Source organism: Cherax quadricarinatus, chromosome 25 (assembly GCF_038502225.1).
Source record: "Cherax quadricarinatus isolate ZL_2023a chromosome 25, ASM3850222v1, whole genome shotgun sequence".
NCBI classification, from domain to species: Eukaryota; Metazoa; Arthropoda; class Malacostraca; order Decapoda; family Parastacidae; genus Cherax; species Cherax quadricarinatus.
In genome coordinates, this window is record NC_091316.1 from 21,856,769 (window position 1) to 21,883,287 (window position 26,519).

General features: G+C 42.5%; 1 protein-coding gene across 4 annotated transcripts in view; it reads right to left on the reverse strand.

Moving 5' to 3' along the window:
• Eip63E (cyclin dependent kinase Eip63E) overlaps nt 1–26,519 on the reverse strand; it is a 528,910-nt gene that overhangs the window by 368,807 nt on the left and 133,584 nt on the right. The window contains exons 1-2 of one of the 4 annotated variants that reach the window (XM_070088661.1): nt 8,869–8,910; nt 8,640–8,687 (exon numbers count right to left, since the gene is read on the reverse strand). The exons of 1 other annotated variant lie outside the window; for it this stretch is intronic. In XM_070088661.1, coding sequence (XP_069944762.1) covers nt 8,640–8,687; nt 8,869–8,875 — 55 coding nt within the window. In that variant the 5' untranslated portion in view covers nt 8,876–8,910. Of the gene's footprint in view, nt 1–8,639; nt 8,688–8,868; nt 8,992–26,519 lie in introns of those variants that run through there. 2 more of the 4 variants (XM_070088662.1, XM_070088664.1) reach the window with 2 other exon arrangements.

The following is a 26,519-nucleotide window of genomic DNA, read 5'->3' on the forward strand; positions in this document are numbered from 1 at the left end:
AACTAGTAACTTTGCTCCCCCCATGTGTGCTCTCCTGGCCACCTCGGCTAGTGTGTCGATCATTGCTCTGTTGCTCTCATCGTATTCTTCTCTTGGCCTCCTGCAGTTCTGTGGTGGGTTGTACATTACTGCAATTATCACCTTATGTCCCTCAGACTGGATTGTTCCTACTAAGTAGTCCCTTTCGCCCGTGCCATCCATTCCTTCCATTTTCTCAAAACCCCACTGGTTTTTAATGAGCAGTGCAACTCCTCCTCCCCCTCTCCTCCCTCTGTCTTTCCTGAGGATCTGATATCCGGATGGAAAGATTGAATTTGTTATTATTCTGGTGAGTTTTGTTTCTGTGAGTGCTATTATGTCTGGGGATGTCTCTTTGATTCTTTCGTGCCACTCCTCATACTTGTTTGTTATTCCATCTGCATTTGTATACCACACCTTCAACTTCTCTTCTAAGACTGTGGTCTGGGAGGTATATTGGGGTTGGGGAAGTGGGAGACCTGGTAAGGAACTATGGGTTGTTGCTGTGGGGGTGGAGTTTGTAATGTAGTCGGTGGGGGCATTGGATGTGGCATGGGTGTTTTGATTTAGAGTGTTTGGTTGCGCTGGGGTTGACCTGGTTGGGAGGCTTCTATAGGAAGTTGTGAGGGAGGCTGTATTTGATCTTCTTCCTGGGTCTGGGATCTCCTGTCTGTCTTCTCCATCCCCTCTCTTTCCTCCTTTCGCCTTTGTACCATCTCTCTCAGTGTGTGTGTGTGTGTGTGTGTGTGTGTGTGTGTGTGTGTGTGTGTGTGTGTGTGTGTGTGTGTCTGTGTGTGTGTGTGTGTGTGTGTGTGTGTGTGTGTGTGTGTGTTTGTTTGTTTGTGTATGTGTATGTGTGTGTGTGTGTGTGTTAGTTACCATTTTGTCCTAGGCACATGCCGATAAGATACTAGGCCTGTTGTGTGAGTTTGTGTGTATAGTGTGTGTGTGTGTGTGTGTGTGTGTGTGTGTGTGTGTGTGTGTGTGTGTGTGTGTGTGTGTGTCTGTGTACTCACCTAATTGTACTCACCTAATTGTGGTTGCAGGGGTCGAGACTCAGCTCCTGGCCCCGCCTCTTCACTGATCGCTACTGGATCCTCTCTCTCTCTGCTTCCTGAGCTTTGTCATACCTCTTCTTAAAACTATGTATGGTTCCTGCCTCCACTACTTCACTTGCTAGGCTATTCCACTTGCTGACAACTCTATGACTGAAGAAATACTTCCTAACGTCCCTGTGACTCGTCTGAGTCTTCAGCTTCCAGTTGTGACCCCTTGTCCCTGTGTCCCCTCTCTGGAACATCCTATCTCTGTCCACCTTGTCTATTCCCCGCAGTATCTTGTATGTCGTTATCATGTCTCCCCTGACCCTTCTGTCCTCCAGTGTCGTCAGTCCGATTTCCCTTAACCTTTCCTCGTACGACATTCCCTTGAGCTCTGGGACTAGCCTTGTTGCAAACCTTTGTACTTTCTCTAACTTCTTGACGTGCTTGACCAGGTGTGGGTTCCAGACTGGTGCTGCATACTCCAGTATGGGCCTAACATACACAGTGTACAGTGTCTTGAACGATTCCTTATTAAGGTATCGGAACGCTATTCTCAGGTTTGCCAGGCGCCCGTATGCTGCAGCGGTTATTTGGTTGATGTGTGCCTCCGGTGATGTGCTCGGTGTTATGGTCACCCCAAGGTCTTTCTCCCTGAGTGAGGTCTGTAGTCTTTGTCCACCTAGCCTATACTCTGTCCGCGGTCTTCTTTGCCCCTCCCCAATCTTCATGACTTTGCATTTGGCTGGATTGAATTCGAGAAGCCAGTTGCTGGACCACATGTCCAGCCTGTCCAGGTCTCTTTGCAGTCCTGCCTCGTCCTCGTCCGATTTAATTCTTCTCATCAACTTCACGTCATCTGCGAACAGGGACACTTCAGAGTCTATTCATTCCATCATGTCGTTCACATATATCAAAAATAGCACTGGTCCTAGAACTGACCCCTGTGGGACCCCGCTCGTAACAGGCGCCCACTGTGATACCTCTTCACGTACCATGACTCGTTGCTGCCTCCCTGTCAGGTATTCCCTTATCCATTGCAGTGCCCTCCCTTTTACGTGCGCCTGATCCTCCAGCTTCTGCACTAATCTCTTGTGGGGCCTTCCTGCAGTCTAGGAAAACGCAATCTACCCACCCCTCTCTCTCGTGTCTTACTTCTGTTACCTTGTCATAAAACTCCAGGAGGTTTGTGATACAAGATTTGCCTTCCATGAACCCATGCTGGTTTTCATTTATAATCTTGTTCCTTTCCAGGTGTTCGACCACTCTCCTCCTGATAATCTTCTCCATGACTTTGCACACAATACATGTCAGAGAGACAGGTCTGTAGTTTAGTGCCTCGTTTCTGTTTCCTTTCTTAAATATGGGGACTACATTAGCTGTCTTCCACTTCTCAGGTAGTTGCCCAGTTTCAAGGGATGTGTTGAAGATTGTGGTTAGAGGCACGCACAGCATCTCTGCTCCTTCTCTAAGGACCCATGGGGAGATGTTGTCCGGTCCCATCGCCTTTGAGGTGTCAAGGTCACTTAAGAGCTTCTTCACCTCGTCCTCAGTTGTTCGTATGTCATCCAACACTTGTTGGTATATTCCCTCTTGATGTTCCCTTCTGTGCTGTCTTCCCACAGCCCTTCCTGTCTCTACTGTAAAAACTTCCTTAAATCTCCTGTTCAGCTCCTCACATACCTCCTGATCATTTCTTGTGAGTTCTCCACCTTCTGTCCTTAATCTGATCACCTGGTCTTTGACTGTTGTCTTCCTCCTGATGTGGCTATACAACAGTTTCGGGTCAGTCTTGATTCTCGATGCTATGTCATTTTCATACTGTCGATGGGCCTCCCTCCTTACCTGTGCGTACTCATTCCTGGCTCTGCGACTGATCTCCCTATTTTCGTGTGTTCTCTGCCTTCTGTACTTTTTCCATTCTCTATTGCACTTTGTTTTTGCCTCCTTACACCGTCGGGTAAACCAGGGGCTCGTTCTGGTCTTCCCGTTGTTACTGTTGCCCTTGGGAATAAACCTTTCCACTGCCTCCTTGCATTTTGTTGTTACATATTCCATCATTTCATTTACTGGCTTTCCTGCCAGTTCTCTGTCCCACTGGACCTCCCGCAGGAAGTTCTTCAACCCTATGTAGTCCCCTCTTTTATAGTCAGGCTTTTCCCATTCAACTCCTGTTATTCTCTCCACTTGCAGCTCTATGTATTCAAAGCACAGAACCACGTGGTCGCTAGCTCCTAGGGGACTCTCATACTTGATGTCCTCAATATCTGAGCTGCCCAGGGTGAACACAAGGTCCAATCTTGCTGGTTCGTCCTCCCCTCTCACTCTGGTAGTGTCCTTAAAATGTTGGTGCATGAGGTTTTCCAGCACCACGTCCAACATCCTGGCTCTCCATGTTTCGGGACCCCATGTGGCTCCAGGTTTTCCCAGTCAATCTCCCTGTGGTTGAAATCCCCCATAACCAGCAACTTTGCTCTGCTGGAGTGAGCTCTTCTTGCCACCTCAGCAAGTGTGTCCACCATTGCTCTGTTGCTCTCTTCATATTCCTCTCTTGTCCTCCTGCAGTTCTGTGGTGGATTATACATCACTGCAATGACCACTTTGTGTTCCCCAGACTGAAGTGTACCTGCTATGTAGTCTCTTTCTCCCGTCTCATCTATTCATCTATGTGTGTATGTGTGTGTGTGTGTGTGTGTGTGTGTGTGTGTGTGTGTGTGTGTGTGTGTGTGTGTGTGTGTGTGTGTGTTCTTCGCAGATTTGTGTTTGCGAGGGCCAAGACTGCTCCTAGCCCTTGACCACTTTGATCGGCATCACTAAGTTCTGGCCCTTGGCGCCTTACCACATCCACTCTTGAATCTGCCTCCGCCACTGCCTCATCTAAGTAATGCCACTTATCCAAGTTGCTGCTTCTCTGAGCTTACTTCACTGCTCTTCCAGCTATCCTCTCCTTTACTTCATTTAGTATGTATTTCACTAATACTGGTCTGTAGACGAGCACGAACTGTCTGTCCCCTTTCTCAAATATTGTCACTACATTTACTCCAGGTGAAGGCCTCGGCCAGACAACCAAAAGCTCCAGCGGCCGGTCATCATATGACCAAGACCCGCGTCCTGTTTCCTGACAAATCTTACCTAACCTAACCTATGTGTACTTGCCCCTATATGTTCCACCGATTTCTTGTAGATTTCATCAGTCGCTTCACAGTGACTGTATGCTCGTTCACATGACTCAGGGTGACGACACACTGCCAGGTCCCAGTGTCTTTAAGATGTACCTTGAGTGTGTTCCGAAGATCATCGCCATTCCCGGCCCGGTCCCAGACCATGCCTCCTAGGGGACTGCCTGATCAACCAGAGTATTCGTGCTACCCGCATGTAGTCCAACGTGTATAGGACAGCCTAAACTTGAGGAACTTAACTTCTCTAAAGTAAGTTTCACTTTTTTTTATTCCGTACTTTATATGGTACCCAGTACCGGTCAGTGTATTATCTCTGACGATTGTGATTACTGTTGGTGCACTGTGACAGTTGTGGTTGCTGATGTACTATCTCTGTTGTGGCTCCTGTTGGTGTATTATACCGTTGTGGTTTCTGATGTACTATCTCCGTTGTGGCTCCTGTTGGTGTATTATACCGTTGTGGTTTCTGATGTACTATCTTTCTCTCTCTCTCTGTATTATAGCGCCTGTTTCCCATACAGTTTAGTCCATTTGATTTTGCAAACGTTCTTAATATCCCTCATTTGCTTACCTTCCTTCCCGATCGTCTGTAAATATTCATATATGAGTGCCTATGTTCATTCGCGTATATACATTTTTGTGTACACACACACACACACACACACACACACACACACACACGGAGGCCATTTCAAAAGACCGGCTCCAGAAGGAATTTAAAATTACTGATAAGTCTGATTTCTTCACGTAAATCCATTAACTTTTACAAGGATAACGACACAGTGTAAACAGAGGGCCAAGTCGCTATTTCGTGGTGCCAACTTTAAGAGAATCGTCTGCACCACAAGCCCAAGGAATATACCCATTACCTTAAGGTCAACACAACATTGGAATGGGCTGATATCTTCTAAGGCACAGCTGACTAATGCTCTTCCTGTTTTACGAGATGTAATCTCCAGATGCAGAAAGAGAGAGAGAGAGAGAGAGAGAGAGAGAGAGAGAGAGAGAGAGAGAGAGAGAGAGAGAGAGAGAGAGTTGCCTGGGGACAAATTGAAGATTACGGAAATTTCAAACAGCTGTGTGGCGAGACTTTCCCAGGCCTACCTGGTTTGTGTTGGCATGATTGTAGTGTATTTACCTGTTCTAAGTTCTTGGGGTTTGAACTTCAGCTCCTGTGCCACCCCATCCCTCTGAGCTTACTGTTGGCTGACGTGATCTGTGACTGTTATATCTGACGTGATCTGTTACTGATATATCTGGCATGATCTAGTACTGTCGTACTGTCATATCCGACATGATCTATTTATGTCATATCTGATATGATCTAGTAGTCATATCTGACGTCATCTGGTAATATCATATCTGACGTGATCCAGTAATGTCATACCTGACGTGATCTAGTAATGTCATATCCGACATGAACTAGTAATGTCATATCTGACGTGATCTAGTAGTGTCATATCCGACATGATCTAGTAATGTCATATCTGACGTGATCTAGTAATGTCATATCCGACATGAACTAATGTAATATCCGACATGAACTAGTAATGTAATATCCGACATGAACTAGTAATGTCAAACCCGACATGATCTAGTAACGTCATATCTGACATGATCTAGTAATGTCATAACCGACATGATATAGTAATGTCATATCTGACGTGATCTAGTAACGTCATATCCGACATGATCTAGTAATGTCATATCTGATGTGATCTAATAATGTCATATCTGACGTGATCTAGTAATGTCATATCTGACGTGATCTAGTAATGTCATATCTGACGTGATCTAGTAATGTCATATCTGACGTGATCTAGTAATGTCATATCCGACATGATCTAGTAATGTCATATCTGACGTGATCTAGTAATGTCATATCTGACGTGATCTAGTAATGCCATATCTGACGTGATCTAGTAATGTCATATCCGACATGATCTAGTAATTTCATATCTGATGTGATCTAGTAATGTCATATCTGATGTGATCTAGTAACGTCATATCTGACATGATCTAGTAATGTCATATCTAACGTGATCTAGTAATGTCATATCTGACGTGATTTACTAATGTCACATCCAACATGATCTAGTAATGTCATATCTGACGTGATCTAGTAACGTCATAACTGACATGATCTAGTAATGTTATATCCGACATGATCTAGTAATGCCATATCTGACGTGATCTAGTAATGTCATATCTGACGTGATCTAGTAATGTCATATCCGACATGATCTAGTAATGTCATATCTGACGTGATCTAGTTTACCTGGAGTTTACCTGGAGAGAGTTTCGGGGGTCAACGCCCCCGCGGCCCGGTCTGTGACCAGGCCTCCTGGTGGATCAGCGCCTGATCAACCAGGCTGTTGCTGCTGGCTGCACGCAAACCAACGTACGAGCCACAGCCCGGCTGATCAGGAACTGACTTTAGGTGCTTGTCCAGTGCCAGCTTGAAGACTGCCAGGGGTCTGTTGGTAATCCCCCTTATGTGTGCTGGGAGGCAGTTGAACAGTCTCGGTCCCCTGACACTTATTGTATGGTCTCTTAACGTGCTAGTGACACCCCTGCTTTTCATTGGGGGGATGGTGCATCGTCTGCCAAGTCTTTTGCTTTCGTAGTGAGTGATTTTCGTGTGCAAGTTCGGTACTAGTCCCTCTAGGATTTTCCAGGTGTATATAATCATGTATCTCTCCCTCCTGCGTTCCAGGGAATACAGGTTTAGAAACCTCAAGCGCTCCCAGTAATTGAGGTGTTTTATCTCCGTTATGCGCGCCGTGAAAGTTCTCTGTACATTTTCTAGGTCGGCAATTTCACCTGCCTTGAAAGGTGCTGTTAGAGTGCAGCAATATTCCAGCCTAGATAGAACAAGTGACCTGAAGAGTGTCATCATGGGCTTGGCCTCCCTAGTTTTGAAGGTTCTCATTATCCATCCTGTCATTTTTCTAGCAGATGCGATTGATACAATGTTATGGTCCTTGAAGGTGAGATCCTCCGACATAATCACTCCCAGGTCTTTGACGTTGGTGTTTCGCTCTATTTTGTGGCCAGAATTTGTTTTGTACTCTGATGAAGATTTAATTTCCTCATGTTTACCATATCTGAGTAATTGAAATTTCTCATCGTTGAACTTCATATTGTTTTCTGCAGCCCACTGAAAGATTTGGTTGATGTCCGCCTGGAGCCTTGCAGTGTCTGCAATGGAAGACACTGTCATGCAGATTCGGGTGTCATCTGCAAAGGAAGACACGGTGCTGTGGCTGACATCCTTGTCTATGTCGGATATGAGGATGAGGAACAAGATGGGAGCTAGTACTGTGCCTTGTGGAACAGAGCTTTTCACCGTAGCTGCCTCGGACTTTACTCTGTTGACGACTACTCTCTGTGTTCTGTTAGTGAGGAAATTATAGATCCATCGACCAACTTTTCCTGTTATTCCTTTAGCGCGCATTTTGTGCGCTATTACGCCATGGTCACACTTGTCGAAGGCTTTTGCAAAGTCTGTATATATTACATCTGCATTCTTTTTGTCTTCTAGTGCATTTAGGACCTTGTCGTAGTGATCCAGTAGTTGAGACAGACAGGAGCGACCTGTTCTAAGTAATGTCATATCTGACGTGATCTAGTAATGTCATATCCGTCATGATCTAGTAATGTCAATCTGACGTGATCTAGTAATGTCATATCTGACGTGATCTAGTAACGTCATATCCGACATGATCTAGTAATTTCATATCTGATGTGATCTAGTAATGTCATATCTGACGTGTCTAGTAATGTCATATCCGACATGATCTAGTAATGTCATATCCGACATGATCTAGTAATGTCATATCTGATGTGATCTAGTAATGTCATATCTGACATGATCTAGTGTCATATCCGACATGATTTAGCAGTATCATCGTCTGTGGATGTTGATGCATCATCCAGCATTATCACGGTCTCCTCTACCTTCAGTATTCTGCAATGTAATACAGTACCTTCCCCTTTATCCCTGCTTCCTCTTCCAATTTATACACCAACAGGTGGCAGCAGCGGCGATGGTAGTAGTAGTAATAATAATAATAATAATAATAATAATAATAATAATAATAATTATTATTATTATTAAATTTCTAGCATAATTAGACAACAGCAACCCACCATACATTTAATTTTATTTTAATTATGGACTCTTGAGAAAAACATTAATTTATTTAACAAGAAATTTTGATAAAAATCACAGCTAGAAGAGCAAAATGAAAAAAAAAAAAACGTACGAGTACTCGATAAAAAGAAATACTCCATAAAAAAGGTGCATGAAGCAAAAAATTTTTAACAAGTGCAAAACCAAAATAAAAAGACAACTGATAGAGAAAAATGCCATGTAAAAAAAATGGCCAAAAATTCGTACCGGAGACCCTGAAGCCATTTTCCTCAAAATCCTCACTCTTAGATATGGCTGTGGGAAGAAAAAAATAAAAAAAATAAATTTATAGAACCCCATTTACCATGAGAAAAATGTATAAAACGTCATCATACGAATTGATAGAATTATATATATATGAGATTGGTACACATGCATAATATTGTAAAATGTTTCCAGTTATTCAGACAAGAAATGTACAGTGAAGTGGTCCTACCCGGCATTCTGTATTCAGGTTCGAAGACCTCATTCTTGGATATCGCTGAAAGAAAACGGAGAGCGCGTTAAATACCAGTGGTTGAAGGAACAAGTCAAGTGCATGCATATATAAGACTATAGCGGGGATGGATATACACGATACACAAGTATTTCTAAGGCAATAGTGGAGATCTTTATATAAGATACAAAAGAACTGTGAAACATTCTTTATTAGATAGGGACGACGTTTCTCTCACAAACTATTTAAACTTTTTTGCACACTGGAGGACTGTTGATCTTTCTGTCTCACGATCACGTAAGATGGCAGGTAAATCTTACTTCTACCTATATTCAGTATTAACACTCCTTGACTTTCCCATGCACTTCCTGATGGTTTAAAGTCCTCTATTTCCTGTCCAACCTAGAAAGCCTGGTCTGAGACCGGGCCGTGGGGAAGATAATCCCCAGAACCACTAACAGACTGCCTCTGTGTCTTGTGTGTCCACCGTGTCACTCCATTTATACTGTGATACTGGGAAGGTTAAATTTGTGTTCACAATAACGTTTTATAGGCAGATAAGCCCACGCAAAGGCACACAAACGAGGTTATATGTAGACACACAAACTTACATATACGTACACACCAGGAAAAAACACGAACCTAAAATTTCAGATTTTGATAAAACTACGAAAAAAGTACACAAGCAAAAGTTTCTGTACAAAATGGTTGAATGCTAAATGTAATCCAAAATGGTGTGGTAAATGTCACAGCTGCTGGAAACATTTAAGATTTGTATAAAAACTTTATGTTAAAGATCGGAAATGACGAGCACAGGAATGTTCACTTAAAGAATTTTTTTTTTCCATCATATTGGCAGTTTCCCATCCAGGCAGGGAGACCCAGAAAAAGGAAACGGCTCCATTCAAGACAAGTGAAACTGCAGACCCGGAGAATGTGCAAAGAACCTTGGCTGTCCAACAAAATTACAGTTAAGCACCTAAGTTACTTTGAACATTTGCAGTCCCTCGATCTATACTCCGCTCAACGTAGGCGAGAGAGGTACAGTATAATCTACACCTGGAAAACTCTATCATACATGACATCTCTACTGGCTCTAGCCTCCTCCATGGTGCAACGTTTAAAGTCCATGCTTCACACCTATATAAGTGCTGGTATCACTATACCCTGGTACACTCCTCTTCTTTGCCTCCATTAGCTTTTTTTTCTACATATGCATCAACACAGCAACTGCCTTTTTATCGTCTATTATATGGTTATCTTCGTCATTCACAAACCCATCTGCCGACAGTTCCACTACCAATATTGGAATACATTTGCTTCCTCTATATTCCCTCCCTCCAATCTGATATTTCAATCTTTCAATACTTAGATCTTTTTGTTATTCTTGTTGTGTTTTTTTTTCTAAGTTCGCTTTTAATTTCTTTGTTTTATATACCCTCCGAAATTTCTCCACCAACTTTTGTAACGTTTCTTCAGTCTCCCCGAAAGAACTATGTCATCAACAAAGAACAATTGTGACAATTCTCACTTTGTATCGGATTCATTATCTTTTAATCCCGCACCTCTCCAAACATTCACTTCTTTTACAACGCCATCTTTATGTTAAACAGCCACGGTGACATTGTACATCTCTAAGGCGTACTTTTACTGGGAACGAATCCCTGTCTCTTCTAACCTCAGCTTCACTATCCGCAGAGAAATTCTCTACCTCTTTTAGTAACCTGCCTCCTCTTCCACACATTTGTAACCTCTGTCGCATTACTTCCCTAGCTACCCTATTATATAACTCCTCTAAATCCACAAGTATTGATCACTTATATACGTCAATGTAAACACTTGGTCTACACATCCCTTACCCTTCCTAAATCCTTCTTGCTCTTCTGCAGTCCTACTTTTTGTCCTACCCATAACTATGACAATAATAGTGAGAATACTACTGACACCAGTTTAGGTAAGTCGTAAACATGATGGTATGAGGTACACATCCCAGAGTGCTGGTATGAGGTACACATCCCAGAGTGCTGGTATGAGGTACACATCCCAGAGTGCTGGTATGAGGTACACATCCCAGAGTGCTGGTATGAGGTACACATCCCAGAGTGCTGGTATGAGGTACACATCCCAGAGTGCTGGTATGAGGTACACATCCCAGAGTGCTGGTATGAGGTACACATCCCAGAGTGCTGGCATGAGGCACACATCCCAGAGCGCTGGTATGAGGTACACATCCCAGAGTGCTGGTATGAGGTACACATCCCAGAGTGCTGGTATGAGGTACACATCCCAGAGTGTTGGTATGAGATACACATCCCAGAGTGCTGGTATGAGGTGCACATCCCAGAGTGCTAGCAGGAGATACATATCCCAGAGTGCTAGCAGGAGATACATATCCCAGAGTGCTAGCAGGAGATACATATCCCAGAGTGCTAGCAGGATATACACATCCCAGAGTGCTAGCAGGAGATACACATCCCAGACTGCTAGCAGGAGATACACATCCCAGAGCGTTAGCAGAAGAGACACATCCCAGAGTGCTAGCAGTAGATACACATGCCAGAGTGCTAGCAGGAGATACACATCCCAGAGTGTTAGCAGGAAATACATATCCCAGAGTGCTAGAAGGAGATACACATCCCAGAGTGCTAGAAGGAGATACACATCCCAGAGTGCTAGCAGGAGATACACATCCCAGAGTGCTAGCAGGAGATACACATCTCAGAGTGCTAGCAGGAGATACACATCCCAGAGTGCTAGCAGGAGATACACATCCCAGAGTGTTAGCAGGAGATACACATCCCAGAGTGCTAGCAGGAGATACACATCCCAGAGTGCTAGCAGGAGATACACATCGCAGAGTGCTAGCAGGAGATACACATCCCAGAGTGTTAGCAGGAGATACACATCCCAAAGTGCTAGCCGGAGATACACATCCCAGAGTGCTAGCAGGAGATACACATCCCAGAGTGCTAGCAGGAGATACACATCCCAGAGTGCTAGCAGGAGATACACATCCCAGAGTGTTAGCAGGAGATACACATCCCAAAGTGCTAGCAGGAGAGACACATCCCAGAGTGCTATCAGGAGAGACACATCCCAGTGTGCTAGCAGGAGATACACATGTCAGAGTGCTAGCAGGAGATACACATGCCAGAGTGCTAGCTGGAGAGACACATCTCAGAGTGCTAGAAGGAGAGACACATCCCAGAGTGTTAGCAGGAGATACACATCCCAAAGTGCTAGCAGGAGATACACATCCCAGAGTGCTAGCAGGAGATACACATCCCAGAGTGCTAGCAGGAGATACACATCCCAGAGTGCTAGCAGGAGATACACATCCCAGAGTGCTAGCAGGAGATACACATCCCAGAGTGCTAGCAGGAGATACACATCCCAGAGTGTTAGCAGGAGATACACATCCCAAAGTGCTAGCAGGAGACACATCCCAGAGTGCTAGCAGGAGAGACACATCCCAGTGTGCTAGCAGGAGATACACATCCCAGTGTGCTAGCAGGAGATACACATCCCAGAGTGCTAGAAGGAGAGACACATCCCAGAGTGCTAGCAGGAGATACACATCCCAGAGTGCTAGCTGGAGAGAGACATCCCAGAGTGCTAGCTGGAGAGACACATCCCAGAGTGCTAGCAGGAGATACACATCCCAGAGTGCTAGCTGGAGAGACACATCCCAGAGTGCTAGCAGGAGATACACATCCCAGAGTGCTAGCAGGAGATGCACATCCCAGACTGCTAGCAGGAGATACACATCCCAGAGTGCTAGCTGGAGAGACATCCCAGAGTGCTAGCAGGAGATACACATCCCAGAGTGCTAGCTGGAGAGACACATCCCAGAGTGCTAGCAGGAGATACACATCCCAGAGTGCTAGCAGGAGATACACATCCCAGAGTGCTAGCTGGAGAGACACATCCCAGAGTGCTAGCAGGAGATACACATCCCAGAGTGCTAGCAGGAGATACACATCCCAGAGTGCTAGCAGGAGATACACATCCCAGAGTGCTAGCTGGAGAGACACATCCCAGAGTGCTAGCTGGAGAGACACATCCCAGAGTGCTAGCAGGAGATACACATCCCAGAGTGCTAGCAGGAGATACACATCCCAGAGTGCTAGCTGGAGAGACACATCCCAGAGTGCTAGCAGGAGATACACATCCCAGAATGCTAGCAGGAGATACACATCCCAGAGTGCTAGCTGGAGAGACACATCTTAGAGTGCTAGCAGGAGATACACATCCCAGAGTGCTAGCTGGAGAGACACATCCCAGAGTGCTAGCTGGAGAGACACATCCCAGAGTGCTAGCAGGAGATACACATCCCAGAGTGCTAGCAGGAGATACACATCCCAGAGTGCTAGCAGGAGATACACATCCCAGAGTGCTAGCAGGAGATACACATCCCAGAGTGCTAGCAGGAGAGACACATCCCAGAGTGCTAGCAGGAGATACACATCCCAGAGTGCTAGCAGGAGATACACATCCCAGAGTGCTAGCAGGAGATACACATCCCAGAGTGCTAGCAGGAGATACACATCCCAGAGTGCTAGCAGGAGATACACATCCCAGAGTGCTAGCAGGAGATACACATCCCAGAGTGCTAGCAGGAGAGACACATCTTAGAGTGCTAGCAGGAGATACACATCCCAGAGTGCTAGCAGGAGATACACATCCCAGAGTGCTAGCAGGAGATACACATCCCAGAGTGCTAGCAGGAGAGACACATCTTAGAGTGCTAGCAGGAGATACACATCCCAGAGTGCTAGCAGGAGATACACATCCCAGAGTGCTAGCAGGAGATACACATCCCAGAGTGCTAGCAGGAGATACACATCCCAGAGTGCTAGCAGGAGAGACACATCTTAGAGTGCTAGCAGGAGATACACATCCCAGAGTGCTAGCAGGAGATACACATCCCAGAGTGCTAGCAGGAGATACACATCCCAGAGTGCTAGCAGGAGATACACATCCCAGAGTGCTAGCAGGAGATATACATCCCAGACTGCTAGCAGGAGATACACATCCCAGAGTGCTAGCAGGAGATACACATCCCAGAGTGCTAGCAGGAGATACACATCCTAGACTGCTAGCAGGAGATACACATCCCACAGTACTGACTGGATACAATTTGATAGCCACCCAGAAGATCAAAATAAATGCACACATTCATACTGGACAAACATTTAAAAACATTCCGTAAAAGATAATTAAGCGTGACACGCGCTGGAGCGACTCGATCTAATTAAAACATTTTCTAAATAACAAGTGATAATTCACTGTTTTATTTCGCCAATAGCAATGCGATACGACATGGGATTAGGTTTTAAAAATATTGGTGATTATCCTGGACTCAGCACGTAATGGGTAGTTGAATAATGGAGTGGGTGGTGGAGTGGTTAGTGGAGTGGGTTATGAAGAGTGTAGTGGTATGGGCTGGCGAGTAGATAGCGAAGGGGATTGTGCAATGGCCAGTGAAGGGTCTTAGTGTAGTGGGAATTACCCATCCGTACCTAGACCCTACAATACGCAGCAAAACCACATTGACTAGTATAATCCCCAATACAAAGCCCTGAACTATTATAGGGCCCCTCACATAGCTAATATTATAGTGCCCAGTTATATGTTCAGGTCTCTGATAGTACGTGTGACTATTTTAATAGTTTTTTGAGGAGATATTCATATATCAACAGTAATGACAAGAAGTTTATACCTGTGCTGTTCCATCCCATCAAAACAGTATTTCTTGCAATAAATGTACACGATACGTAATGTAATAATAGCCAGTAAATAACAGTCATTAAAGAGCAATATCCAGTAAACAACAGCTAGTAAAAAACAACAGCCAGCGTGCAACACATCAGCCAGACACAACAGTCAGTGCGCAACACATCACCCAGACACGACAACAGCCAGACCCAACAGTCAGTGCACAACACATTAGTCAGACACAAAAACAGTCAGACTAAACAAAAGCCAGTGCGCAACACATCAGCCAGACACAACAGTCAGTGCGCAACACATCACCCAGACACGACAACAGCCAGACCCAACAGTCAGTGCACAACACATCACCCAGACACAACAACAGCCAGACCCAACAGTCAGTGCACAACACATTAGTCAAACACAAAAACAGTCAGACTAAACAAAAGCCAGTGCGCAACACATCAGCCAGACACAACAATAATCAGACACAACACATCAGCCAGATATCAACAACAACGACAGCCAGACACAACAACATTGGAAGAGCCAGACATGTCAATACAACTGCCAGATACAGCAAAACAACTGCCAGATACAACAATACAATTGAGAGATACAGCAATACAACTACCAGATACAGCAACACAACAACAGTGACCGCTGGGGAAATCTTAGGAATGGAGACCCACTCTTGGAATCTTGGGAAACGAATCAACATTTCACAGATTCAGCAATGCTTCTGCAACCGCACCCACGCCCGCGGCCACTCCTACACCCACTTTAACACCCACGCCCACACCTACTACGCCTACACTCTTACACCTCATACCTACTTCTACACTGATGCCCATTCCTCCCACATTCCTGCACCACCTACTACACTCAAACACCCACATCTTAGTCCAAACCTACCACGCCCATGATAAGTGTAGCAGACACATAAGCAAGAGTAATAGGAACAACAATAGCAGGAGGAATTGAAGAACCAGCAGAAGGAACAGCAGCAGCAAAAGCAGCAATAACAGCAGGAGGAAGAGGCGCAGCAGGAACAGCAGCAGCAGCCACCACATCTCGATAATGTGACCAATAACACTGATTGCTGCTGCTGATTCCAAAGGGTTGGAAGTTAAGAGAAAGGGAAGAGGAAAGGGTTTGAAGAATGAAGAGAACAGAAGCGGGAAGAGGTAAAGAATGAAAGAAGAGGGGTGAAGAGGGAAGTAGAGCTAGGTGAAGAGGATAGGGGAGGGGAAATTAAGAGGAGAGAGGATGAGGAGGAGGTGAAGGAGAAGGAAGAAGAGAGGAGGAGGAGACGAAGATTAGAGGACAAAGCGAAGAGGCAGCAAGGATATAAGGTGAAGATACTATCACCTTCACCTACTGACACTCACTTTCCTTCGTAAGATTGATCGTAATTGACTCAACCTGACGCCTCGGCGCTTTTTAATTAGTGAACATAATCAGTGTAGTGGCAGACGAGAGCTCAGCTTCATACTCATGAAATTCTTAATCAAAATCTTTATAAGTCTGAATTTAATGACGATCATGATTAAAAAATATGTAAAAATATATATATATATATATATATATATATATATATATATATATATATATATATATATATATATATATATATATATATATATATATATGCGCTTATGTGTGTGTGTGTGTGTATCGAATTTATGTAAACCAAAAGAGAAATAATTATATTATTTTCAAAATTACTTTTTATATCCCATGGACTTGCTTCATATAACTTTCTCAGCCTTTTGAAAATCAACTGGATGGTTAAAATCTCTCACATGAATAAACAGAGCATTATAATGTTGTCCACTTATAATGCTACATTTATGTTGTTTTAACCTTACTTCAAGACTTGTACCATCATTCACTTCATCATTGTCTTGCCAGAGGCGCACTTACAATACAGTTAAAATACTGCAACATTAACACCCTTCCTTCAGAGTGAAGACACTGTACTTCCCATCCAGGACTCTAAGTCCGGCCTGCCGGTTTCCCTGAATCTCTTCATAAATATTACCCTGCTCATACTCCAACAGCACGTCAAGTTCTAAAATCCATTTGTCTCCATTCGCTCCTAACACGCTCACGTACGCTTGCTGGAAGTCAAAGCTCCACGTACACAAAACCTTTACCCCCTGCCTCCAATCTTTCTTAGGCGGACCTCTACCCCGCCTTCCCTCCACTACAGAATTACCCACTCTCGAAGTCGTTTTATTTTGTTCCAACCTCTCTACATGTCCAAACCAAACATCTGCCACATTGTCCCCCTATCCACCCTGTCATACGTCTTTTCCAAATCCATAAATGCCACAAAAACCTCTTTACTCTTATCTAAATACTGTTCACTTATATGTTTCACTGTAAACACTTGGTCTACACACCCCTACCCTTCCTAAAGCCTCCTTGTTCATCTGCTATCCTACTCTCCGTCTTACTCTTAATTCTTTCAATAATAACTCTACCATGCACTTTACCAGGTACACTCAACAGACTTATTCCCCTATAATTTTTGCTCTCTTTTGTTCCCTTTGCCTTTATACAAAGGAACTATGCATGCTCTCTGCCAATCCCTAGGTACCTTACCCTCTTCCATATATTTATTAAATAAAAGCACCAACTACTCCAAAACTATATCCCCACCTGCTTTTAACATTTCTATCTTTATTCCATCAATCCCAGATGCCTCACCCCCTTTCATTCTACCTCTAGCCAATGCCTCACGAACTCCCCCCTCCCACAGCTCGCTCCTCCTCACTCCTACAAGATGTTATTCCAACTTTCCCTATACACGAAATCACAGCTTCCCTATCTTCATCAACATTTAACAATTCCTCTAAATATTCCCTCCATCTTCCCGATACCTCTAATTCTTCATTCAATAACTCTCCTCTCCTATTTTTAACTATCAGATCTATTTGTTTCCTAGGCTTCCTCAACTTATTAATTAATCTCACTCCAAAACTTTTTCTTTTCAACTAAATTTGTTAATAACAACTCACCCACTCTCTCATTTGCTCTCTTTTTACACTGCTTCACCACTCTCTTAACCTCTCTTTTTCTCTCCATATACTCCCTCCTAGCATCACTTCTACTTTGTAAAAACCTCTCATACGCTAAATTTTTCTCTCTTACTACTCTCTTTACATCATTCCACCAATCGCTCTTCTTCCCTCCCGCACCCACTTTCCTGTAACCACAAACTTCTGCTGAACACTCTTAACACTACATTCTTAAGCCTACCCCATACATCTTCAACCCCATTGCCTATACTATCACTAGCCCATCTCTCCTCCAATAGTTGTTTATATCTTACCCTAACTGCCTCCTCCTTTACCTTATAAACCTTCACTTCTCTCTTATCTGCTGATTTCATTTTCCTTGCATCCTATCTACCTTTTACTCTCAGTGTAGCTACAATTAGAAAATGATCTGATATATCTGTGGCCCCTCTATAAACATGTACATTTTGAAGTCTACTCAACAGTCTTTTATCTACCAATACATAGTCCAACAAACTGTCATTATGCCTTATATCATATCTTGTATACTTATCCTCTTTTTTCTTAAAATATGTATTATGTATAACCAAACCCCTTTCTATATAAAGCTCAATCAAAGGGCTCCATTATCATTTACACCCGGCACCCCGTATGTGTGTGTGTGTGTGTGTGTGTGTGTGTGTGTGTGTGTGTGTGTGTGTGTGTGTGTGTGTGTGTGTGTGTATATATATATATATATATATATATATATATATATATATATATATATATATATATATATATATATATATATATATAATTAGAAACAATGAAGATACAGTCAAAACACCTAGACTGACGTAACCTAGACCACTGTTGCCAAAACAAAAACAAATCTAAGTTATGAAAGTCATATGTATGCAAATCACGAAAGACTGAATATTCTGAAAATGTCAAAGGTCTAATTGTGGGTTTTATTGGTTGGAGGAGAACCATGTAGGTCTCCTGGATCCTCGTACACACACACACACAAACACACACACACACACACACACACACACACACACACACACACACACACACACACACACACACACACCTGGAATATACCTAACAGCACACACACTGTGAATTAAGGCTGCCAACACACAATGTAAATCTGATGATAAAACACACAGCCGTTCCGCTCCAACATTATTGTATTTATGGACAGAATTACTACATTAGCATTCATTACGGAGGGTTCTAGAAGGTGTTGGTCAAATTCCAGCACCACAACTGTTTGTTGTGCTGTGGTCCTGAGGGTGGAGTGCTCTACCTGGTGTCAGTTCCGGGGATTCACATCTGTCATAGCTGTTCAGAGATGGTTGTGTGTACTCAAATGTACGTGGTTGTAGAGGTCGATTTGCAGCTACTGGCCCCGCCATTTCGCTGTTTGCATGTGTATATATATATATATATATATATATATATATATATATATATATATATATATATATATATATATATATATATATATATATATATATATATGAGAGAGAGAGAGAGAGAGAGAGAGAGAGAGAGAGAAATGGATGGGGGATCGAACCGCTGTCCGTAAACTGACAGTCCGTTGCTCTACTGTTTGGGTTATTGAGCATGCTCCCGTCAGAGGCACTAACTGTAACCTTACTGGCGACTTCTCCACAGAAGTCCTACGTCCGAGACATCCCTATTAGAAGCTCAGTAGCTGAGAGGTAGAGCGACGGACTGTCAATCTACGAACCGCGGTTCGATCCCCTCTCCCCTCCATAATAGCCAACAATTAGACAGAAACTCAGAATAATAACTGATCTGTATATTTTGGTCCCTTTCTGGGATCCTGTGTGTGTGTGTGTGTGTGTGTGTGTGTGTGTGTGTGTGTGTGTGTGTGTGTGTGTGTGTGTGTGTGTGTGTGTGTGTGTGTGTGTGTGTTAAATACAATTCTCACGAGTCTGCTCAATGTGCTGATATTCACAATGAAATTACATGTTTTTGCAATTTGTTGAAAGCACGACACAAGAGCCGGAAATGAAGAGAGCGAGGATCGTTGAGGCAGCAATCTAGGGGATTGAAGTGCCTTACAGTGGGCCTGGAGGCACTTGCCAAAAGTGTTAGTGGCTTCAACCTTTACACTTTTATTGCAGACCAGAATGGTTATATTGCTCCGTTTATGCTTCTGGCATTTCCTGCTTTATCAGACCTTATTTTTCCTTCTACAGCTCCTCGTGATTCTCAGATTTTTTTTTTTTAACTGACATTCACATCCAAAGAACGTGTGTTTGCGTTGTATGGTCAAGCCGATTTCTTGTTATGTGTTATTTAGGTTAGGTTAGGTTAGGCTAGGTTAGGCTAGGCTAGGTTAGGCTAAGCTAAGTTAGGTTAGGTTACGTTAGGTAAAGTTAGGTTAGGTTAGATTACGTTTGGTTACGTGTGTAAACACAATTACCCTTCTTTATTACGTCCTTTTTATTCTCCGTTTTAAGAACATATCTGCTGCCGTCAATTTTTCCCCCTTTCTGTTGACTATGTTTATTTTCGGGAGGTACCGAAAATTCAGGTATATTTCTCCCTTCCTTTCCCAAAATTTCTATCTCAGCTATGGGCATGCGCTCCCTCTTTTTGGAGCATTTACTATTACACTTACATGCTACTGTTGTGTACACAAATGGCTTTCAATACATTCACGAAGGATGAGCAGGAAGGTTTCTGTTGTGTGATACTGACACACCGCTGGATACGGCCAGTATGTATTTATTCCTCGAAAAGGAATTTTTTTTTTTTCCAAATTATTTCAAAATTCCTGCTTTAGATTTTAAGATTCCCATGACCTGACCACACACGAGTGACTATCACTTCTACACCAGGCATCCAGCTATTATGTTCATTAAGTTTAGTGGCCCCTAGCCTCCTCAACTGGTGACCCGTAGCTCTGATCACAATAGAAAGCCATAGATTTCATTTTTCTGTTCTGTATTTCTGTCTACTTGTGAGGCCTTCTCGGTTCATATAATATTGTGTGTGTGTGTGTGTGTGTGTGTGTGTATGTGTGTGTGTGTGTGTGTGTGTGTGTGTGTGTACTCACCTATGTGTACTCACTTATTTGTGATTGCAGGGGTCGAATCACAGCTCTTGGCCCCGCCTCTTCACTGATTGCTACTAGGTCCTCTCTCTCCCTGCTCCATGAACTTTATCATACCTCGCCTTAAAACTATGTATGGTTCCCGCCTCCACTACGTCACTTTCTAGGCTATTCCACTTCCTGACTACTCTATGACTGAAGAAATACTTCCTAACATCCCTTGAACTCATCTGAGTCTTCAACTTCCAACTGTGACCCCTAGTTTCTGTGTCCCATCTCTGGAACATCCTTTGTCCACCTTGTCTATTCCGCGCAGTATTTTATATGACGTTATCATGTCTCCCCTGACCCTATCCTCCAGTGCCGTCAGGCCAATTTCCCTTAACTTTTCTTCGTAGGACAATCTCCGTAGCTCTGGGACTAGTCTTATTGCAAACCTTAGCACTGTCTCTAATTTCTTGACGTGCTTGACCAGGTGTGGATTCCAAACTGGTGCTGCATACTCCAGTATGGACCTCACGTAAATAGTGTACAGAGTCTTGAACGATTCCTTACTAAGGTATCGGAACGCTATCCTTAGGTTTGCCAGACACCTATATGCTGTAGCAGTTATCTGATTGACGTGTGCCTCAGATGTGCTCGGTATTATACTCACCCCAAGATCTTTTTCCTTGAGTGAGGTTTGCAGGCTTTGGCCACCTAGACTATACTGTGTCTGCGTTCTTTGCCCTTCTCTGATCTTCATGACTTTGCATTTGGCAGGGTTAAATTCAAGGAGCCAGTTGCTAGACCAGGCTTGTAGCCTGTCCAGGTCTCTTTGTAGTCCTGCCTGATCCTCGACTGATTTGATTCTCCTCATTAACTTCACATCATCTGCAAACAAGGACACTTCTGAGTCTATCCCTTCCGTTATGTCATTCACATATACCAAAAGCAGCACAGGACCAAGGACTGACCCTTGTGGAATCCCGCTTGTCACAGGCGCCCACTCTGACACCTCGTCACGTACCATGACTCGTTGTCGCCTCCCTGTCAGGTATTCCCTGATCCATTGCAATGCCTTTCCTGTTGTGTGTGTGTCTGATCCTCTAGCTTCTGCAGTAACCGCTTGTGAGAAACTGTGTCGAAGGCCTTCTTGCAGTCCAAGAAAATGCAGTCTATCCACCCCCCCTCTCTCTCTCTCTCTTGTTTTACTTCTGTCACCTTGTCATAAAACTCTAGTAGGTTTGTAACACAGAATTTTCCTTCCCTGAAACCGTGCTGGTTGTCGATTATACGCTTGTTTCTTTCCAGGTGCTCCACCACTCTCCTCCTGATCTTCTCCATGACATTGCATACTATACACGTTAGTGACACTGGTCTGTAGTTTAATGCCTCGTGTCTGTCTTTTTTTTTTTAAATTGGGACTACATCTGTCATCTTCCATACCTCAGGCAGTTGCCCAGTTTCAATGGATGTGTTGAAGATCTTTGTTAGCGGCACACACAGCATCTCTGCTCCCTCTCTAAGGACCCACGGAGAGATGTCTGGCCCCACCGCCTTTGAGGTATCAAGTTCACATAGCAGCTTCTTCACCTCCTCCTCGGTTATGTGTACCTCATCCAGCACTTGCTGGTGTACCTCCCTGTTTTGATTTCCTGGAGTCCTACCTGTTTCCACTGTAAATGCTACTTTAAATCTCATGTTGAGCTCCTTACATACCTTTTGGTCGTTTCTTTTAACTCCCCATCATCCTTCCTCAGTCTGATTACCTGGTCCTTGACTGTTATTTTCTTCCTGATGTGGCTATACATCAGTGTCTGTGTCTGTGAATATATATATAATATATATATATAATGTGAATATATATATATATATATATATATATATATATATATATATATATATATATATATATATATATATATATATATATATATATATATATATACATGTCGTGCAGAATATGTAAAACTGGTCAATTAGCAAGAATTCATTTAAAATTAAGTCCTTTCTAAAAATCTCTCTTATACGTTTAAAGATATATTTTTTTCATTAATATTCATGTAAAAAATTTTAATTTTGCAACAAAAGAATCTTAGAAAACTTACCTAACCTTATTATAACAAGCGCAATTTATTTTAGCCTAATCCTACTAAATATATTTTAAAAACGTTTACAGTAATTTAATACTAAACAAACACAATGAAATATATTTTTTTCGTTAGGTTTAGAATGATTTTGGCGAAATTATTGCATACACAAATTTTCGCTTGTCCTATATGGCAAGATGAGCGTTGTTATTTAAGCCAAGATCGCAAGTTCTGCCTATTTGGCACGATATATATATATAATGTCGTGCCGAGTAAGATTTTTGGCTTAAACAGCAACGCACGCACTTCTTACTGAATACGGCAAGCGAAGATTTGTGTATGCAATAATTTCGCAAAAATCATCCTGAACCTAACGAAAAAAATATTTCATTGTGTTTGTTTATTATTAAATTATTGTAAATTTATATAGGAATATATTTAGTCGGATTAGGCTAAATTAAATTGCGCTTGTTATAATAAGGTTTGATAAGTTTCCTAAGGTTCTTTTGGTACAAAATCATTAATTTTTATATTGCATAAATGAAAAATATATCTTTAAATGTATAAAAGAAAATTTTCGAAAGGACCTAATTTTAAAAGAGTTCTTGCTTATTGACCAGTTTTACCTTTTCGGCACGATATATATATATATATATATATATATATATATATATATATATATATATATATATATATATATATATATATATATATATATAATCACACACATACACACACACACACACACACACACACACCTTGGATGCGGATAGTTAGCTCATGTGTGTGGCGGGGACAAGAAAGGGCGAGACAAAAACTGGGTGGTGTGGGAGTAAAGAATGGTGAGAAGCAAGAAAGGATGAGGAGGAAGAAAGAGAGGATGAGGAGGAAAGAAAGAGCAAGCACACAGCACGAAAAGGTAATTAGGAAGCAGAAAGTGCGAGAAACATGGCAGAAACTGTGCGGAAGATGCAAGCAAAGATGGAAGAAGTAAGAAAGGGTAAAGAGGAAAAACAAATTGATGAGAGTGTCAGGAAAGTGGTAAGGGAGGTAGGAAGGGTAGAAGGAAGCCACTCCAAGGTGTACACACACTCAGACACGACTCACCAACACTCCTCCAATAACTTAAGGAACACACCCCAAGGATTCCACCCTCTGAATAAACGCTGTAATTCTTGGCAAACAACAATATGGAGCTAACAAATCCAAGGATCGGAACCTACATCGAAACAAAATCCCTGAGGTGTCAAACCTATGCGAGGTGTTTGATCGGCTGCGTCCTCATGCACCCCAGAATTTGATCCCTTCTGGCCCATGTTTATTCACTGCCTGGCTCAGGGGATAAACACGCAGCTTCAAGAAAACGCCACATCAGCACTAAAGTTGATAAATCTCGGAAAAAAGATTTCAGATACCCAGAGGAAAATCAATAAAGGGCCCCAGATAAAGAGGTGTGTTATCATGAATACGCTAGAGATCAGTGGGGGTGTGATGATGGTACGTCACTACTCGCTACCCACTTACAAAAAAAGGGTGTATGCATATCAAATGAAGTTGCCTCAGAATGGTTGCAACATATGGCAGACACCACAGTGTATGGAGTACGTGGAGTATACATGGAGGGGGCGTTGACCCCCGAAACACCCAGGTATACTTCAGGCAAGCTCACACCCTATACTATGGTGTCTAACATATGCTATAACCATTTTGAGGCAACTTTATACGATATGCATACAACGTTTGGCTGCAAAATTTAATTTATTATTTTAAGTTAGTGTAAGCATAAGTAGGGTATAAATGGTGAATCAACAGCTAGTTTGTTCACCACCTGTGTTAAAATTGCCTTTCCCTAGAAATGATTAAACTTAAGCAACATATGCATGTTGCATTATATAAATTTTAGCATTTTCTACTAATGTATAGTTTGTATGTCGTTTGAACGCTAACATCAAGAACATGGCACTCTTCTCTACCACTATACATCCACCGCTACCTACCACCAACACCACAACCTATGTCGCGTATGGAGTGTTTAACACTAGGCCACTGATCCTCGATAGGATATCAGTTGCTATGTTGGTTAATGTCTAGGGTAGAACTCTAATAGCAACAAGATTTTAGTGCTGAAAATATACCCTTCTTAACCAAAGACTTTCTTGGTTAACCCTCTTTCTGTAGGATGACCAAAACTCAAGTAAAGACCGTGTCTATAAAAACAATGAAACTTAGATAGGGTCTTCATACCTCTATCAAGCACAATCTTAATAAAGAGCAATAAAATTACTTATCTTCTTCCTTTATACATAAAGGGTACAATTATATATACACATCTATTGTTAGGACACAAGAGTTTACTGGGAAGACATAATTCCCAGCGGTAGAGTTAGGCAATCAATATAAGACATGAAGTAACTGATACTTGCTAACATAACCGTTATCAGTGTCTTCACCGAGACATTAAAATCAAATTATCCATACAGGATGTTTTATCGATAATCCCGTGCATGGGATATGTACATGAATAGTGAACTCTTAGAAATCAGAGATAAGACTAGGAGTGAGAGTACAAGGCAGTGAGTGTGTGAACCTACTGACTGTACCAGTGAGCGGTAAGCTGACGTCAGGTTGGATCACGTGACTGAGGGAGACAGACCAGTACCTGAACAAGTAGCTGGTACTCTAACTAGTCGCTTCCCACAACATGAAAATCACAATATCAACATCTAACAAAATATAATACAATATTACTATTAATATATATGTTGCAACCCCTGAATGGGTTGCAATGATTATTATGTATATATATAATTATTACCTTTTCATTTAATTTTATATTGCTTATATTTGCGATAATAGCTAAATCGTAAATGTATTGCTTTATATTGTTATTTGACGTAGTTATGTTGTTAGGTAGGATGTAACATATGTGCTCAGTTCAAGTCTTGATTGTCTAACTACTGTAATTATCGCTCTTTGCTTGTTTCCCTGCCGGCTTCTTGTTGGGCAGCGACAGCAACCCACGGAGCTATCACGTGATCAAGGGGGGGGGGTGTCCTCACCTCACGTGAAGTATTCAGTCTGGTCTAGACTCTCTTGGTGGTTGGACAGATTGTCTGTCTCATTATTCTTGTTAGTTCTGTAGAACTCTGTTCACAGAACATTGTATAGACTTAGTGATTTTCGACGTTGTACTGAGGTTGTGTGTCACATAGACACTCGAAACATCTCAGGTCCTGCCCTGTAGCTTCTGACCTAATTTATACTGGTATCTGTGTATTATCACAGTCAGGGATTTTCCTATGCTGAAATTAGATTCAGTAGTATGGGAGTTTTGTGACTTTTGTGGAGGATCTGCTGATGGTCCCTATTTAGTGCCGTTATATTATCTCCTTGTTCCTGATTCTGTGTCGCAGTTGCTTGTTGTATTGCTATTGGGCTTTAGCATTCTTTTTGTTGTTCAAGCAGACTGTTCTGGTTGCCAGTCGGTCAAGAAGTTAGTTTATGTGAGGACTTTGCCAGTCACTTGTTTAAGTCTAGTCGAGTCTTAAGACATAACGAACTACTTAGAGCACTTACACACATGCACAAACTTGTACATATTTGTAATATCTTATTAAATGTTAATGTACCAGACGGTACTTAAGAATTATAAATGTGATATGTGCTTTCAGCACAATAATATTGAACTCGAGAGAAGTGATATTATTTTGATTACTGTGATTAATTTAATTTAATTTAATTTGATAATATACCTCTAGA